Below are 19369 nucleotides of genomic sequence, written 5' to 3'. Positions count from 1 at the left end.
CTAAAATCTGCTTGCAAATACCATACCCTAGGGAAGCAAACATGGCAATAATCAATAAATACCAATATATCCATTGAAAACACAGTAAAAAATACACTTCTATTCTTAGCTGATATTTGGTAGAAAAGGCTGACTGATGGGAACCCCCCCATGTTTACATTAGTCCATGAAAACACAATGACCCCTCAGTTTGCTTTAAGACAGTGCACAGGGAAAACTGAGGCTCATGTCAAAACACCATATATGTTGTTATACGGAGCGTTATTATATGTTATATATACATATTGCTATATGTTTATATGTATATATATATATAAAATAGTTTTGCTGTAGGACAGGATGGCTTGGGTTAAAAAAGTCAAACAAATGCTCCGCCAGAAACATATGACATGCCAGAATAATTAGATATTATTTTCCTTCCATTTAGCATATAACTTCAGCTGGTTTAGTGATGCAAAATTTGATAATTTCTCCCAAATTTTACAAATATGTGATGCTATGATGAATTTTTATTGAATTTAGTGCCTTCTTAAACTCTGATGAGATACTTACATCAAAAAGTTGTAGAATCAAATATTCTCAATTGATAATACACCTTTGGAGGTATTATTTATGGAAATAATCAAAACAGTTCTTTTATATGAAACAATCATATTTTCTCCTATTCTGGAAAAATCTATGAGTCCAATGGGACTGCAACACAAGGTACATATGTAAAGGCTTGCAGGGATGATTGTCCAGTCTGGGAAAACCAACCTTTACCTCAGTAAAATGGCAAGAACACAGATGTGTTACTTTTATCTTGCATCTTCCATGAAGTTACCAACCTGTTTTCAAGACTGTCCTTTTAGATTAAAAACCATTCAAATTCAAAATATCTCAGCTTTAAAATAAATATGAAATTCTGAAAAATGAGATTTATAGTGTATGTAATAAATTCAGGTGTAATAATAATAGCCCAATGAGACTAATACCTTGATCTTAAAAACAGCTACTGCAATTATCTAACAATGTTGATAAGATGGAAGTGATGTGAAAACTTCTTAGCTAGATGTAAATAAAATAGATAGCAATGTAAGATGTAGGAAGCAAATAATCTGCATTATTTTATATTTGATATAATTAAAATAAAATCTCTTACTACACAGATGCACATTAATCCTTCACATGTACTTTTCACATTTCACTTGCAGAACTGAGCATAAAAATATTAAAGAATCCTGATACAATTTAGACCAGACAGTACTGAATTTGTGTTTAATATATAAATGGATGGTTTTTCAGACTGAAAATCATGCATTTCTCTCACAGATAAGGGAAAAGATATAACTATTCTGTACCATAAAAATCTGCAACATTTATCGTATACAAGTATATGAAAAATACATTTAAGCATTTAAGTTTTCATTTGCTAGAATATGCTATATTTGACATATACCAAATGTACAGTATATAGTTTCAAAATACTGTAAAGATACTATGCTAATACCATGCAACATATTCTCTATTTTTTATATGGAATACCTTTTTCTTTACTGTTTAAAAATTCTATGTAATCAATAAAAAAAAGCACTAAAGAGCATAGGTAAAAAATTGCTACCAACTTCCAAAGGCCTCGGACTGAATCCTACAGTAATCTAACTCAGAGAAGTGGAATAACTATCTGCACAGCAGGCACACACATGCCTGTTTATTTATACAATGGGATCTATATATGTTTGTGTGCATACATGCATTAGATCAGAAGATGTATTGGAAATAACAAGGAAGTAGTGCTAAAAGATCTCAGCAGTCTCTACCCCAAGTCATTCAGGTAACTTTTAACACTCACTGGGCACAGAACCAGTATTCACACAAATAGAAAAACTGTGTCCATGTTATTCTATTTCTGTAGACTGATGTATTTTACTTGAATTCAAAGCACATTTTCCACACAAGAAAGCATTATTAGCAAACCAGTACAGGAAAGCAAAGCATATAGTAAAACATGTAATTTTTAAAAACCAGTGTCAAGCGTGTTTAAATAAATCCCATCCCAATTAATGGAGAAATTGAAATAATGCTGAGATAATCCTACTGTGCAGAGCACATTTTTTTCTGAGGCAAAGAGGACTGATTTTAGCACGCAAGCAATGAAGCTATCTAATGTAAAACCCTCCAAATTTAGTGCCATAAAAATGAAAGTCATGTCAGCTATGCACAAAGCCCACAATAATAATACTATTGTATTATTTATTATATAATTACAATACTATTGTAATACTATATAATAATACTATTCATTAAGTTTCTGTAATATATAAGCTACAAGTGACTGATCACACACAAACAGTGAAATTGGGCAAGAGATTAATGGTACTATGAGGATAAATGGTATTTGTACCACCTAAAAGAGCCTGACACTGCAATGAAATCTAAAATAATCACAGTTATCAGTGTTTCCAGATGAAAATTCCAGGGTCCTCTTTTCCCCCCATCAAACACTCCTTTTGAACAGGGGCATGGTGTAGATGGGAGCAGCAAACTTTTTGTGATACCTTGAGATAAACTATAAGTCCTCAGTCCTCAAAACACTTTCCACCCTGCTTTTTATGATGTCATGCAGCATGTAAAATCCGAGTTTAAGCAGAAAAAAATCATGTTTTAGATAACTAAAGATTACTTGATTTCTAATATCAATATCAAAACATCATACCTAAGATTCCTTCCAACTCAGGATATTCTGTGATTCTGTGATTTATTTTATAAAATCCCACTGTTAGCATTAGTATAGTATGTTTCTACATTGATAAGCAACCTTACACTAAACACTTTCGAACCTTGCTACCTAATAAATTATGATTTATTGTTAAACAAGCGAGTTTGCTTTTCTGCATTCATCCGCGCCGACTTGAGGCTTCCTTTGAACAATTAAGTTACCTCCAGGAGCGAAATGAGAGAAGACTGCCTGCCCTTTGCGGTGCTCGGAGCGGAGCCGTTCTCGGGGTTTAATGGTCTCTGGGGGCATCTACTGGAGACATGGGAAAGTGCAGGCAGGATGCGCGGATCCCGGCGCGGAACTAAGGGCCCGGCCGTGCCCCGGCACAGGGCACAGGGCGAGGGGCCACCACGGCTGGCACGGCCGCTGCGAGCCACGGAATGTGTCGGACCAGAGTGAGCAGGCAGCTCTGTAAGGTCAGCCGGCTCTCGTTTTGAAACTGAATGTGATGTGACTGCGAACCCCAAGTCCTCCCTCCCCTAGGGTGATCATGAGGTCATGCCAGAGGAAAAGGTTTCAGATGGATTTTTTTAAAAAGCTAACTATTTTTAAATGAAATTTGGAGCATCTCTATGTATTTATGGTTAAAACAAAGATATCAACTAATCAGCTTTTAATTTAAAGGCTGAATTAGCTTGCTTTTCTCATCCCTGAAACTCAACAGATGAGAATCACAACACTTACCACAGAGCCAGCTGATTCTGAGAATCCCCCAATCCTCTGCCTGGGCACTCATTTCTGTCATTGCTGCTACCCCGTGCTGTTGCCAAATGTTTATTTACACAGGCAGGGCAGTGAGCTCCAGGTGGATCTGATCCTACACCAGCAGTTACTGTGATGCAGTGTTGCATCAAAAAGTGCTGAAAAATTCTGTGAGCTCCTGAGAGTCTCTGTGTCATGATGGGGGTTGTGTGCCATAAGAGTTTTCAGCACCAAATAAATAACCAAAAATTAAAGTTGCCATTTTAGTGGCACCTTAGTGGTACAGGTGACAGTTTTGTGTCACGTAATATCACACGGGTGGAAGGAGCTACTTATTGAATGTGGATCTGTGAGCTTGAAAAGACACTGCTGTAACACTGTGCTTAATTTAACTCAGATATTGCTACAGACATTTGAATTTTTCCTAAACTATACAGCTACTTCAGTAATTTTCTTATATGGATTTCTTTTTGCATTATCATTTTGCTATTACAAAACAATCTTGAGTCATGCTGAGAAATCACGGAAACCTGATTCTAATCTGTCTTTACCAGTGGAAGAATAATAAATAGCAATGTTCAGTGAGATTAATGAAATTACACTGTTGTTCCAGTCTCAAGGACTTTCCTATATTATGGTATTGCACTTTTACAAGACCCTTAAGCAATGATGGGAGATGAATACAGCACCTCACAACATTCCCTCCAACTCAAAATCCTCCACAATAAGGCTATTTGCATTCTACCCTTTAAACTGAAAGAGAGGACAGAAAAAGGAAATTAAGAGGCCAAGAGGCAGGAACCGGTGTTAGAAATAATCAAAACAGCCAGCATAGCACAACAGAATCATTTATCAGGAGCTTAATTCTCTATGCCTCCTGTCTGATGAAGTCAATTACAGACATGCAAAATAAGTCCAGAAGACTACTACTTTCAGATGGTAGATTTATGTATTTATAGCTATATATATTTAATATTAGGTTTCATATATTTTGATTTTGTAGGGCTTAATTAGTATTTCCAGTAAATTCCAGCTGCTGATTACAATACAAGTTGTTGTATTCTACTGTAGCAATCCCATTTTGTAAAGAACAAAATGGCATGGATTAAGCAACGATAGTATATAAAATATTAAAGTGTACTTCCAGTGTAAAATAATTACTCTAACAATTATTATAATGTTTAAAAACTGTATTCAAATAGGTTTCATCCACTTGGGATTTCCTTCTGCAGTTGGCAAGTCAATGACTAATACAAATGCCTTAGATAAGCATCACAAAATTATGAAAAAATAATAAAGATATTTTTGCTTATGTTTATTTAAACAAATTTATTTTAATTCCCCCCCATTTCCTGTCTATAAATCTAGAAGAAAATTAAAATTACATAAAGTATGTGAATACTTAGCTACTTATGTGAATACTTAGCTACTTTTTGCTTAACCTATATGCAAAAAAACCACATAATAAACATGGGAATATCAAAGTTTACTCCCTAAAATTTGAAAAATATATGCATTAAGTAAAAACAAATATAGTACATAAAATACAAAAAAAAAAAGCCAAATATGCTGTAGGAATTTATACATTCAGGCTGCTCTACCTAGGAATTGAAAGAGGAATTATTATTTAATTATAGCTGGACAGCCAAAAAAACCAAGAACAGCTTTGTCACACTGTTGGTGACCCATGCCCAAAATGAGCTAAATTTTGTGCAGGGAATTGTTGAACACAGAAAGGACTCATGCAAACAATTGGCAAATATGGAAGGTGAAGTGCCTTTAGCACCCAGGTTCCAATGGTATCAGCCCCTGTACTCACACTGCCACATCCCTGGGCTGCAACCCACCAAAGGTGAGCACACAGCTAACTCAAAAATACATCCAAGCCCTGTGCTATCCCAGTTCTCTGGGAGAATTTATCCACACAAGTATTTTGGTAAGGAAGCCCTTGTATGGTCCAGGCACAGCACATTTCAGTACCACATACTGCTACAGGTACAAAGCTATTTAACTGCATCAGGGCACAGCCTCTTTAATCCTGCTTTAAAGACTGTCCGTTTAAATACTCTTCTTTTAATGAAATATTTACTGCATGGAAATATGTTAAATTGTAGACTATAGTAATCTCATTAAAAAAAGATATGACAGTACAGTAAATGCCATTAAGCAGTAATAGACAGCTTACACTTCAGAATATTTTACTACTAAGGCTGAGTGTTAAATTACATTGGCATGGGTGCCTGCTTTTTAATTCCAAATTACAAAGCTGAAATAGCTAATATCGTATTACAAAAAATAATAAAATCCACAAACCCCCAAAATGTTATAAAAAGGATTCCCTATTCTAATTATAAATAAAAAATATTGCACAGTGATTTGTACACATCATGGGAGGGAAAAACAGCACTTGGAATTGACTTGTAACAATACAGATTTTTTTAAAAAGAAAAACTTTATGGAGCTATGTATCCAGAACTATAACAGAAAGATGAAAATAAAGCATATATTAAAAAAAGAGGTGTAGGTACTTTATACTATATATATATATTTTTTTTTTTTATGTACAACAACTTTTAGCTTTAGCAATGCAGTGTTTTCCATCTGCTGCCTCAGTCACTGGATTGTTGTCAAACTATACTTTAACCTAAATCATGCAATCAAAGGGAGATGCACACCCTGTCAGTAGGATCCCGCAAAGAACACATATATTGAACTCACTTCCTTTTGTTCAAAGCTACATAAAATGAAAAATTAATCTATTATAAACATCAAAGGATGACACATAAAAAGTGTTTTAAAATTAATGTAAGCACTGTAATAATTAAGAATCCTCATTAACCCAGAAAATGGAAATATAAATTTAGGAATGAACTTTTGAAACATTCTGTCCCTAAACATAAATGCAAAGAAAACACTAAAACTAAAGATAAAAATTTGACCCTTAGAAAAATGTTCATCTTACATAAGTAAACACACCTGTGATTATTTCCAGAACAATCAGAAAAAAACCTTTATCTTCATTAATCTTTCCACTTTTCTTTCCAAATTAATAACGTTCCTTAACCAAAAGTAATTCCAACCATATTTTATGGACTACTATTTATCAAAATGAAGTATTTCTCAACTTCCCTCTTTTATTTCAGAGCTGACCTGATGGTCTGAGAGCTAGAAACATGTGAGTTTGGAATCCTTTCCATTTGACTTGCATGATATCAAAGCAGTCACTAAATTTCTCTGCATGTTTATTTTACAGTGTGCAGGACAGATAAACATAATTATTTACTTTCTGTATCCTCTCAAGCTGCTGTCACAAAATTTCATAAAACCCTATAGAAGGCCCTGCATTTTTTGCAGTATTGACATGAACAATTCACACAGTACTTTTGCTTTTGTTTAGGAGATCTCTTATTCAAGTCCCCAGCTGAATTTACTCAGTAGGATAAGGACAAATAGACCACAAAGGGATTGATAAGAAAGGAAAGGCGAGGAATTTGCACAGTGCAGGATTCACTGTAAAAATTATTAGAAAGTCATGACCGTACCAAGGCAGATTAGACAATCTTTCCTCATCTCAGCCTCTTTTTGTGTGTTAGAGATGCTTCACCTTTAGGGAGTGTTTTAAAAATAGAAATCAGTTGTGTACTGCTTGTACATTATCTTCAGTAGTAAATATTGTTGAACTCCTGAGAAATGAAAGCACTAAAAAACCATAAGACCAAACTTAGTAAAAACAACAAGTTACATAAAAAAAGAAAAACTTCAGCTCACTGTGTTCTTCTTTATTAAAGTATGTCATGTATTTTATCTTTGCAAGAGTTTGATGAGTTTTTGCAAGTAAAATTCTGTTTCCTCTATACTTGCTAATAGTCATGAGAATCTGTAGTTTGCACCTTCCCATTAAAAATGTATTGTATTTTTTGAAATTATTCACCCCGCCTTTTATCCAGATCATGTCTTTGAAAGGAGGAAGTAGATAATAAATGGAATAATTCATGATTTCCCATTAAATATGAAACTTTCTTTTGCAGAGTTTAGAAAATGAAGTTCTACATAATGTACAGAAGTTGATTAGAACTTTTTTTAACCTTTTCAAGAAAAATCTTCCACATTACACAAATGCACAGAGAAGTTTCTTAAGGAAAGGGAAACCATTCACTTCCTACACAGCTCTGTTCCTCAGATCACTGCCTAATTACACTAAATAATATGCTTATCGGGCCCAAAATTCACAGAGATCATTCATTTGACCAAAAAGAATGTGTGCCTCTAAGTTCTAAAATCTCTTTTTGAAAGTTGTTTAATAAACATTGAATCCTGGTCATGGCGAGATTGTTAGGAATTATTCAGACTGAAAAAAATACATATTTAAATAATATTGTGAAAGAAATTTAAAATTTATCATCTAGCTCACTAAGTGACTTGTGCCATCTCCCTTTCCACAACCAGCAGGGAGTTTGGGACAGAGTGCCTTAATTTAAAATTTCTTTTACCATGAAAGGATAAACTTCTTTGGTTCTGATTTACCCTCTTCCACAGTTTTTAGTATCTAAAAGTGAAGAAATACCCTCATAAAATGTAAATGAGTTTACACAGCATTCCACCAGTTTTTCAACCAGAGTAATGTGAACAGAGGGCCATAAGGTGCTTACAGGTCCTGTCCAAAGACTGACATCAGGAAGAACAGCAAAGTCTTGCTAGGACTGAACACAAAAGGGAAAGAAGTTTACTTTCTCTGTTTGCTGCTATCTCCTTGAGCTTGCCTCCTTCCCTCTGTCTCCACAGCGCTGTACACAGAATAAATGGAAGCAGCTCACAGCAGTGCAGGACTGGAACCAAATACTGTCCAATCAAGGACTGAAATACAAGGGAAAAGCAGAATCTGCTCCTACACATCATTTGTCTGCATCCCAAATTGCCTTTTACAAGCTTGCTAGTAATTGCAGATGCACCTTGTGCTTCCTTGCCTAAATCCCATACCAACAAGAAATTTTCCTCACCGTTTTTCTGGTAGTGCTTCTCTTCTATTCCTCAAGAGCCTCATTTACTAACAGAGAAATGGTCAAACTACCCTACAACATAAAACCCCTGTGCCTAGACCAAGCCCCTTCAAATTGGGAAGCCCCAGTAAAAATTTCAGGTAGTGAAAAAGACAACACGGCAATATGATGTCAATGAAAAAAGGGCCCTATCTATTTTTTGAATAACCTAAGAAGTCACCGTATTAATTTATGTGGTAGAGGTGACAGCTACTAGAAGTATGGGTTAATCAAATCCCCAATCAGCTATTTCTGTTCAGCTTCCTTAAAGCACTGCTCCTTCAATGCATAGAATACAGACAGATAAAGAAGCAAATAAATCAAAAACTGAGTGCTGAAACAACTCTCACGATTGAAATAAATTACAAACAAAGGACAAGGTCAGAAAAATCCCAGTCTAAAACTAAGGCTTACTAGTCCATCATGGCTATGATGAAAATACAGAAGAAACCTTCATAGTAGGTCTCCTCTCCATCAGCCCACAAATCCCATTTTTCTCCCTCAGTGAACTCTCCAGATCATCCTGGCCTCTAGTCAGGTGAGGAAGTTTCTCCCTCTTTAGTCCTGGAGGACAGATAGGGCTGAGTATTCAGAAAGCACTGGTAGAAGACATATGGATGTAGGAAAGAAATAATTTATTTCCACAAACTCCTCTAACACTTAATCCCTCACAAATTTTCCCACATCTTTTTTGTTTAACTCTACTTAGCTGATGCTGACACTGAAAAGAGCAGAAACTTGGGGAGAGTAGTAAATAATTTGTCTCTGACTGAAGAATGGAAAAATAATTTTGTTTCAGACGCCACCAACAGAAGTTTTAAAATGGATGCCAGGTCACTTCTGTTCTGCAGTTGACAGCTTCCTGTAAAAATGTTGCCTCAGGAATCAATCTCTAAGACCTCTACCTCATCCTTTTTACAGCTTTCAAAATTCCATAGTTCTGCAGCATGGGATTGAGTGGTAAATGATGTATCTATGTCTGAGCTCATCACCCTATGTATGATCTCTCCATAAGCAACAGAGAGAAACAGGTGCTTCGAAAGTCTAATTCACCTTATTCTAAAGCACTTGTCTGGATCCTGAAAGATGGGGCTCAACTAATCACAAGGCTGGGGTTATTAATTTGGATCAGTCAAGCTTGGGTGAAAGTCCCTCTGCTCTTTTTGCAGGGAGTTTGCAGAAGCTATGCTTCACTATATTCATCACTCCTCACTGCTAGAGCAGAAATTTTAAGTTTCATTTTGCAGCCAACAATCTGAAAAATAGTTTAACGATCCACCTTCCTAGTATTGGCAGAGATGGCAAATAACTGCTCTGGAGGACACAGAACACCTGAGAATTAAAGCCTTTGCCTTTTTCTGTTTCAGCTAATCCTAAAGTGGGCCAGCCATTGGAGAATTCTAAGCAGAGCAGCCCACTGTATCTCAAAAACATCTGACAGAATGTGTATAAAAGAATGTTGTCTCCCGCCTGAAAAAATTCATCTCACAGCCTGTCTTTACTGACACAGATTTATCAAGCCACCTTTCCATAACACACTGATCCACCACTCATGAGACAGAAAACACAAATACAAATTTTCTGCATAGCTAGGTAAGCCTTCACCATCTCTGTATAACAATTTGGATTTCTTTTGACCACCAAAGCCTTGAGGACCGTAGAACTCCATCATCCAACTCAAATGTATTTAAAATACATGTAGTAACATCACTGAAGTAATTATTTTTTTAGTTACAGCTAAGCAAAGCTGCTCCTCTAATCAAATACATTTCAAAGTTTCTCTTTCTAGTCTTCAACTCTTTTTTGATGACGTGCTCCTCTTTCAACAATCTTAATTTGTATGAAGAGGAGAGAACTGTTACTTGATCTTTCTGGCCCTGACAAAAAGGTCAGGAAACAAGAATGACAATATCAAATTCTGGCCCATTTTAGGCTCTAAACTAATCCGAAGATTCAATCCTGAAATCTTGATGAAAAATGCTTCACAGTTCCATCATGAACTTCTTGACTCTTAGTTCAGTCATATGAACTATTTTTAATTTTTACTGCAATTTGATTTTGAGCTGTTAATGACTAGGTGAGTCAGGACTAAGAACAGAAGATATCAAGGAAAGCACGCTGAAGGCCACAGGAGTCAGCCAACCTCTGCATACAAAAACCTCTTCTGTGGCAAGAAAGCACTCGCATGTTGCACTAATAAACTTTTACTTTTTTTTCCATTTCCAGATCCTTGCACCACATTTACTCCTTATTTCAAGTTTAAGTCTTTGAGAAGGAAGCAAAACAAAATCAATGAAAAAACAAAGCAATGTCCTGTTTTAATATAATTAAAGTACTATCTTTCTTAAACACTATTTTTCCTCCCTCGACTATCATATCAACCGGGGACAAAAAATTATTACCAAGAAAAAGAATTAAAAACATCTCATTTTTCCACAGGAAAAAAAGAGATTATGTCATGAAGACGCTGAATGAAATTCTTCTCTTTTGCTGAAGTTTGGAACACAGGATATATTTTACAATACAAGAATAACTGCAACCTTTTTCCTTCAATAGTTCATCTCAGTTTTAAGGAATATTGTGAAGGATAGGATTTTAGGGGAAAATTTTAAAGAATATTGCTTTTTTCCATAAATGTGATACTACCTATATACTCCTTTATTTAGAAGATAATAAATTTGTTGTTTGCCCAATGTACACTTAAAAAAATGGTGTTTAATATTAAGCAGAATTGTGGCTACAAGAATTTGTCTTGGTGCAATAATCACTGGCATATAAAGTTAACCTCAATATTAAACAAAAGTACAGATATTTATATGTCAGAGGAAGGAAATTCAGTCCTTTTATAAAGAAGTATAATAATCTGCTTCTGGAATGGAAACAATATTGAAAAACTACACAGCATATTACAAGCCATCTCTCATATTTTTAAAATAATAATACCGTTGCCTGCTGAGACATACCAAGCATTACACAGATTTCAGTAAGACCATTTATACACATGGCATTGCCTTACTTTATAAATTTGTTTTAGATTACATTTGATGCATTTAGTTTTTTCTAACTAGATTAACATAATACTAATGTAACTGTGTAGTTAGTTTGCTACCTTTTGTTCGCTCTCAAGTGATTTTATCAAGGTTATGGAAGAGCATTAGTAAATTATACATAGAGAGAGAAATTTTGTAACTGCTGATTTATTATCAAAAGCTAAAATTCTAAGAGAATTAAATGCACAGAACATGAATGCAACCTTTTAAGGTAGGTACTTAAAAAATCTCCACAAAAATACACCAGAATACATATGATATTTCAGTTTAATCTACCAAGAGGCGTTGGTAACTTTGGAAAAACAGCCTCTTACAAAACTGTAAGGGAACTCCACTCTGTGTAGGTATTGCAGAACAGATGATAAAATTCTTACTTCATTGTGGATGTCCTCACTGGCTTCCTTTGCCACAATGTTCAGACTCAGGGTTTGGATATAAAAACATCACTTAGGAGGATTTTTTGCCTTTTTTTTTTGTTTGTAAAATGCACTTTGAAGCTTCAAGCCCTTCCTAAAATAGGAGTGACTTCCTGTGTAATCACCTTAGGGAGAAGACTTGTGATCCTGGCATGGGGTGGAAATCCACTGGGACTGAGAGCTGAAACAGCTCCCTGGGAAGTCACCTCAGCCTGTGACAATTGTTGGAGTGTAATGAGCAGAGCAGCCAGTTCCACAGCTGGTGTGGAACCAGGGGAACAGTAAGGGAAGGTGCTCACTTCTGTGTTTGCTCCCTGAGCTCTGATACTTGCAGTAATTTCCTAGATTTCAACGTGGAAGTTTTTAGGGAAGCTTTGCAGGCACATTCTTAGGCTAGGAAGGAGAAAAGAAGCATATTTTGCAAGAAACTAGCTGGTGGAATTCCTGCCTGACTGATAGAATGTTTTTATGCTGCAAGGGTGATCTTGCAATATTCATTGTTAAGGTGCCTAGAGCCCTTGTATATGCATCCTTTTATTATTTAAATATTGAAATAAATAAATCAGCTCACTTAAGCAACCAGCAATCCAGTTTGTTAGAATTCTTTCATTAATTTTGATGGTGCTGAACCCCAGATCTGTTAAAATACTCCAGAAGAATAAGTCAGTCATAGTCTCTTGTAACTTCTGAATGTAAATACCTCAGCTGTAAGAAATCAAAAGTTATCTAGATTTCTTTCATTCACTGGGTTTTTAAATAACTAATGGGGCATTAAATGCTTCACCACAGAAGTCAGCACTTGGGCTTGGCTAAATAGTAATTCAAAATTACAAGAATGCGTATGTCAGTACACTCAGCTCCCACCCCAAAGGAGATATTTCACAAAGGCTCAGGAAAAAAAAGGGACAAGAAAAAAAAAAGGCAGCACAATATAATTACTGACACAATCTTAACAAAAATGTTACAAATCTGATCTAATTGGTAAATATACAAATTAGTAAAACCAAGGAGATAAATGCTTTGATATATTTAACATCAGGAGAAATGAAACATCATTATTTAATATCAACTTCAATTTTTAAATGCCAAGTTCCACTAAAAAGGGTAGGGACTAGGGAACTTTAAATTTAAATTACTATGATGACTAGAAACAAAGGAAACAATAAACTTATGGATGTTAAAATGCCTTGAAAAAGCCAACTTACGCAGCAGCTTCTTGTGTTGACACCCCTTTGATATTCTTCGCCAAATAATCATCTATGGCATCTTTGTCTTTGATCAAATGAATCCTAAATTTAAATGAAAAAAATTAAAAGAAACACTGTAAGGTGCTAGCATAGACTTCTGCACCATGTATAATATATTATCATCACCAAGTAGAGCTAAACACTGAAATATTGACAAAGTAATATATCAGACGTTCTATAAGTGCATACAAATATCTTTTTAATTTTTTGGTCTGTAGTTAGTTCAAATCTTCATTTCTGAAAGAAAACAGAGGTGATATAAGCTTTCAGGGGATCTGGTTATCTGATATTTCTGTCTAAACTAAAAGAAATTGTGTATTAGCTAAATCAGTAATAATTGATTAAGCTATTTATATTTAAACTGTTTCCTAAATCAGAACTGTTACATTTTTGTATTATCAGTACAGACCAGAGTGGTACAATCTATTTCATATTTAGCTTCTTCAAAATTAAAAACAAAGGCAAATCAAGAAAAGATTTCCCAAATCCAACTCAAAATGTTTTCCTTGGTGCAATGCAATCTTTTAATATTGCTCCTGGCTTTCCACAGTTTGAGTAGCATAGTGCAAAAGGTGCTCCACTGAGAGGATAATTTGAAGGTCATCAAAATAAAGAGCAAATTTCAGGATGCATGGATGTAGGTTTAAAATTTGAACTGTGCATCATTTCACCTTTCACTTCAGCCACCGTATCTTTGCATCTCCACTCTGATACACACGAGATGCCTGGAAAGGGCAATATGCACTTACTGACCATAAGGTTTATATAAATAGAATCTGATATCCCAACTGTAGAGGATGTTATCTTTATAAAAGTAATGTGAATTTATTTTTATCCTTCTGAGAAAGAGCACAAAGATTGTCTGGTTAATCACTCAAAGATAAAAGAAATTCAGCATTAGTGTTCCACATAAATCCATTACTTTGCTCTTTCTCTGTCTGTATTACAGTGCTGTCTTTCATTACAGTGATGAGAGTAAACTCTTTTCATAATGTTAGCTATTATAAGCATCACACTCCTTATTGCTCCGAGAATACTGAAGACACTTCACAAAGTTCATTTAAATGAAAACAAAATAGCTAAGCAAAGCAGAGCTATTTTGACATATCTGTATTTAAAACAACGTAACAGTGAAAACTTCTCTCACAAATGGTGCCTTTAAATTTGTTCCAGAGTGGCACCAGCAGAGGCTTGTGCTTCAAGGCTGCACAGTCCACAGGAGTTGCTGCTGATGTACACCTTATTGATATTACCATGAAAATTCACTTATAATTAACACCAAAAGGTTTTCAATATCAGAATTTTCAGACCAGAATAATAAAAATTTAGGAAGTTCTTTGGAAGAAGGGAGAGAAAGTAAAAATCCCCAAACAGAAACAGTGAACTACAGCAGGCAAATTCCTATCAGCTTACTGCAATTAAAGAGCACTGCAGTTAAAAAGCATCTCAAAATGAAACAAAGGAAAGCCTGATGCCTTTCCATTGTCTTTACAAAGGTATCTTAATACATAAATTTTAAAAAATCAGAGGGAAAGCCCTTAGAATTTAAAATGCCACCTGTCTTATTGCCCAAAGTATGAATTTCTGACTTCTGATTGGTAACACCCTCAAACTTAAAGAAAACTACAGTCAAGGGAAAAAAAATAAGCAAAAATTTGCAAACAAATTGCTGTATAACAGAAGTTCTGTAATAATCTGTATTGGACCGATGCAACTACAAATGTATAAATAACAAATACTCATCTCACCCAGGCTGTTATTATGGATGATGCTAGTGTAGCAATAACACAGAAAACATGGGCAGGTGATACTTAGGAAAAAATACACTAGGAAATTCCATGAACTCAAGAAAATCATTATGGCTTCCTATACGCAATGAGGATTAAAAACATTAAAATTAATTAATTAAGCAATGTAAAGAAAAGAGACTGTGACTTGAAATGGACATTGTTTCTTTTTACAGAATTGAAATGAGGATGGCATTTGCTATAAGACACCATTTCTTTTCTTCCAGAGGTTGTCACTTGCCTTTTTCAAGCTACTTTATTCTTTTTTCTCTTGTGTTTTCATAATGACTCACAGTACTTCATAAAGTGTACAAAAAGAGTCTGCTCCAGCTGTAAGCTGGCTCCTATTTAATTTTAAATCACTCAGTTGTTAACAAGAAATCCATTTTAATCCAATGGACCCCTTTTTTTTTCTTTTAATTGTGGGACTTTCCTAAGAGAGTATTTCCTTGCCTACGATTTCTGAAGTTTTAAATATTGCAAAAGAGTAAACACGATTTGTCACCGTGGCACAGCTGATTGAAGCTGTTCACAGCAAAAATGATGCTTTGAAAGAGAAGTGGTACCTACCTTGCAAACTCTAATGGGGGGCAAAGAGGCTGCTCTATGAACTTGGGATGTTCCCCTGGGCTTTGGAGGACTGCTTGAGGCAACACCTTCATTTGCACTAAAACAAACAAAACAAACAAACAAAACCAACATTACTTGAAACAACCCCTTCACAGCAATGTGGTTTCTTTTCCTTCTTGTGCTGCTTCCCAGGCCACTCTCTGTTTTTTCCAGTGCATTAAAACCCAACTCCAGTTCCACACAAATTGCAGCACTACTTCAGTAGGACATAGCACAAAGGAATGTTCATTTAACTTTCCATGGATTTCTCACTTTCATTGAGGTGCTTGTGATTTCCATAGGGACAGCTGATTCAGGAACCTGTTGTCTTATATATCAAGAGTTCTATGCAAAGGCATTGTCTTATATGTCAAGAGTTCTATTATCATTATGGTGCAAGGATTCCATATCGCCAGAGTTTCGTACCTCCTTGACGTTTCTCATAGGCAGCTCCTCTAAGCACTGACTCTTCCTGGTCCTTGCAGCAGCCATCTGACTCCAGATCCCACCAATCCACTCTTTTATAACACTGTTCTTATTGGCTACAGGTGTGGCCTGTTAACATCAGGCCTGCTCCTGATCTTTAGTAATTGGTTCAGCTGCAACTCTTTAAGGGATAAGATTACATTCTATACCACCTTCATTTACCCATACTGGATCCCCTACAGGAACCAATACCTACATGGGATTCACCTGAGCTATCTCATTTACTTCCTCAAGTTATCTAGGTCCAAGTAGTGATAATAAGTTAATACACAACATGGACAGATGATGGAATACAAAGGGTGCAAAGCAACGACAGGCATTGTGTTAATGTTCAAAATCCTACATAATCATACTAGAAACAAGCTTTTGAAGGAAAAGAAAATGTAAGTAATGCTATACTTACAACACAGGGCTTCACTTACAACAAAAGCCAAAAGCCTCACAGTTATTTAGAATCGTCTGGCTTGTCATCTTGAAGTACATAAATGCTAATAGGACTTTTTTGTCATATAGAGCTACTGTGTTTTTTCCCCAAGTATTCAGTCTACACTTCCTACCATTAAAGTTTCAGCTGCCACTTCCTTCATTTTGCATGTCTGTGATCTGAGGACGTTAGCAGCAGGAGCACCCTTACTTTTAAATTTGGTTTAATGTAGGTATTGCATGCCCTGCTGGTAGGCCTGAAGGCATAAACTTTTAATAGGGATGGAAAAACAGAATATAATAAGAGGGGGAAGAGAATTTAACTATTTGCTACATTTAGTGAAAGGGAATTTATTTTTTAGGAAATAGGTATTAGATATGAATGAATTTGTTACTGAATGATCAGCATCAGATTAGCAGATAGTTTATATATTAGCCTTTCTGGGATCAAAAGCCATTTCATTGATGCAGTATTTTGCTGTGGTTATACTGAAGTATTTTTTTAAATTGTGTTACTGAGAACTGAATAATAAGGAGAATTATAGTTTGAAAGGATGACAGGATAGCATATTTCTCCTAAGTCATTCTTTTGGGGCCTTGTACTAATGACACCATTTTTTACAGAAAGAAAATAGATATTATTTATAGATAAACTGGTCTGCATTTAGAGGCAGCAAAATTTAACAGAAGTGTGTCCTAGAAAAGAAAAAAAAATCAATAGAACAAAAAACATATGGGTAATTCATAACTATAAAAGATTACACTTCTCACAGAGAATGACAGGTTTGTATACAAAAACTATATAGAAAGGAAAACCCCTTTTTAGGAAGATGCTATTCAGTGAGAAATAGTAATTGGACTTTGAAACAACAATATTGAAGCCCGGAGAAGATGAAAAGCTTTCTACAAGCTTCTTTGTTGTGAGGTATTAGGTGGGAAAATTAACACAACCATGCCCTAGTGGAGGCTGAGGAATTTGGCAAGCCAGAGGGGCTGACTGCAGCTATGGGGCAGAAAAGCGGGAGAAGCAGCTGCAAGAAGACCCCCACAGAGCCACTGCAGCAATGGAAAGCTATTGATAGGGAGCTCTCATTTGGGGACTGCCACAAAGCACCTGGCTGGAGCACACAACGAGTCCTTGCTGGCTCACATGCTCCATGTTCCCAACCCACAGAAAAGAGGCTATCAAGCACACAGGCGTCACATGAGGCACACATGCAGACATTTTCTTAGCATGTTTCTGCCTCACAAGGACTAAAATACTGCCCTGGCTCCTATTTGAAACTCAAAGCTTGGGAGAGGAAAAAACCCCCCAAGCTGCTTCATAATAACGAAGCAACTTTTATTTTAGATGTGGGAGATTGCTTTCAGAGTGAAATGGAAGGTGTATTTCTCTTATTTCTCTCATTTCCAAGGTAACTAATTCTTACAGGTAAATTACAACCACAGACACATGACAGAAGGCACCACATCCTTCTGTAACCCATGCTTTTTCAGTCTTGTAAATTTCATTGCTGGTCATTTAAAGACCACTTTACATCTTGCTCCTTTATGATAAAGTCTGAGCCACGAATCATTTACTTCATCAAACACCCACAGAATTCAGCAAAACACGAGGTGGTGCCGTTTGTTTCTAAAGAAGTGCTTCACTTAATCCCACAATGGAGGGAATCTCCCCATGGATGTAATTGCTCCAAGGTGCACTGAAGCCGAAGGTAAAACACCAGCTGATAGCAGTGGTGCCTTTCCCAGTACCTTTTGGGAAACCAGCTGGCTGCCCCTTTGCTCTTCCTACACATTTTCTGAGGTATTAACTGGAGGCTGAGGATTTCCCTCCCCGGTAAGGAGGAGAGGAAGCAGGGATGGATACACCACACGGCTGCCTTTGTGGGCATATCTGCTGCTATTGGCAGCTCGTAAGATAAAGGGACATCAGAAAGTGACAGGACAGACTTACTGGCACGCAGCTTTACTACACTGAAAGTAATATTGTAAATTGATAAAAAAAAAAAAACGAGCAATACATTTTTGGAATCTAAAGCCAGCGTGATAGACGCTATTTGTTCCAAGTGACCCGGACGCGGTCGCGGCCTCAGCCTGACCCGTATCCTCAATGCCCTCCGTCCCTGCGGCGCTGGGAATTCAGCCGCCATCCGCCGCTGCGTGGCTGTCACCAACCACCGCCCAGGGACACCTCAGCGTGTGCCTTCACCTGTCCCGCTACACACCCCGGCCCTTGGCTCCGGTACCGATAAAATGTACCCCCATCGGCCGGAGCTCCCCGGCGGACACACCTGGGCTCATGGCGCGGCCGCAGGACGAGCTCTCTCCGCCGGCCCGGCCCGGCCCTTCAGGGGACGACGCCGCGGCCTCGCCATGGCGACGGGGCCGGGCGGCGCTGAGGGCCGGGCTCCCGGAGCGCTCACGGACCGTCCCACCCCTTCCCAGCGGGCTCGGGGAGGTGCTGAAGCCGGGTTAGACCCTGGAAAGTGCAGGGGCTGTGAAGAATCGGCACGGCCTGAGGTGTTGGTGCGCTTTCCAGGAGCTCAGGTGGGCTCCGAACCAGCTGCCTCAAACGGGAGCGTCTCTCAAAGCTGAGCGAGTTCCTGAAGCTGGCAAGCAAAGAGCCAGGATCGTACGGACACCTAGGGAAGTGTGGGCAGTCTCTCAGATGCTGAAGGGTCACCTGCAGCGAGCAGGTTTTCTTCTTTCACAGAATCACAGAATGGTTAGGGTTGGAAGGGAACACAGTGGGTCATTCATCTGGTCCAACCTCCCTGCTTAAGCAGCGTTGTCCCAGGGGCACATGGGACTGGACTGTGCCTAGATGGTCCATGAATATCTCAGGGAGGGAG

The 19369-nt window shown here is 37.1% G+C and overlaps 1 protein-coding gene across 1 annotated transcript in view; it reads right to left on the bottom strand.

The window, feature by feature from the left end:
- TTC29 (tetratricopeptide repeat domain 29) overlaps nucleotides 1–18901 on the bottom strand; it is a 113563-nt gene extending 94662 nt beyond the window's left edge. The window contains exons 1-3 of the mRNA XM_066548953.1: nucleotides 18809–18901; nucleotides 15567–15663; nucleotides 13168–13251 (exon numbers count right to left, since the gene is read on the bottom strand). Coding sequence (XP_066405050.1) covers nucleotides 13168–13251; nucleotides 15567–15663; nucleotides 18809–18818 — 191 coding nt within the window. The 5' untranslated portion in view covers nucleotides 18819–18901. The remainder of the gene's footprint in view (nucleotides 1–13167; nucleotides 13252–15566; nucleotides 15664–18808) is intronic.
- Nucleotides 18902–19369: the final 468 nt, after the last annotated feature.

Source organism: Molothrus aeneus, chromosome 4 (genome assembly GCF_037042795.1).
Source record: "Molothrus aeneus isolate 106 chromosome 4, BPBGC_Maene_1.0, whole genome shotgun sequence".
NCBI classification, from domain to species: Eukaryota; Metazoa; Chordata; class Aves; order Passeriformes; family Icteridae; genus Molothrus; species Molothrus aeneus.
The sequence above is the reverse complement of the archived record's forward strand: the minus strand, read 5'-3'. Positions and strand labels throughout refer to the sequence as shown.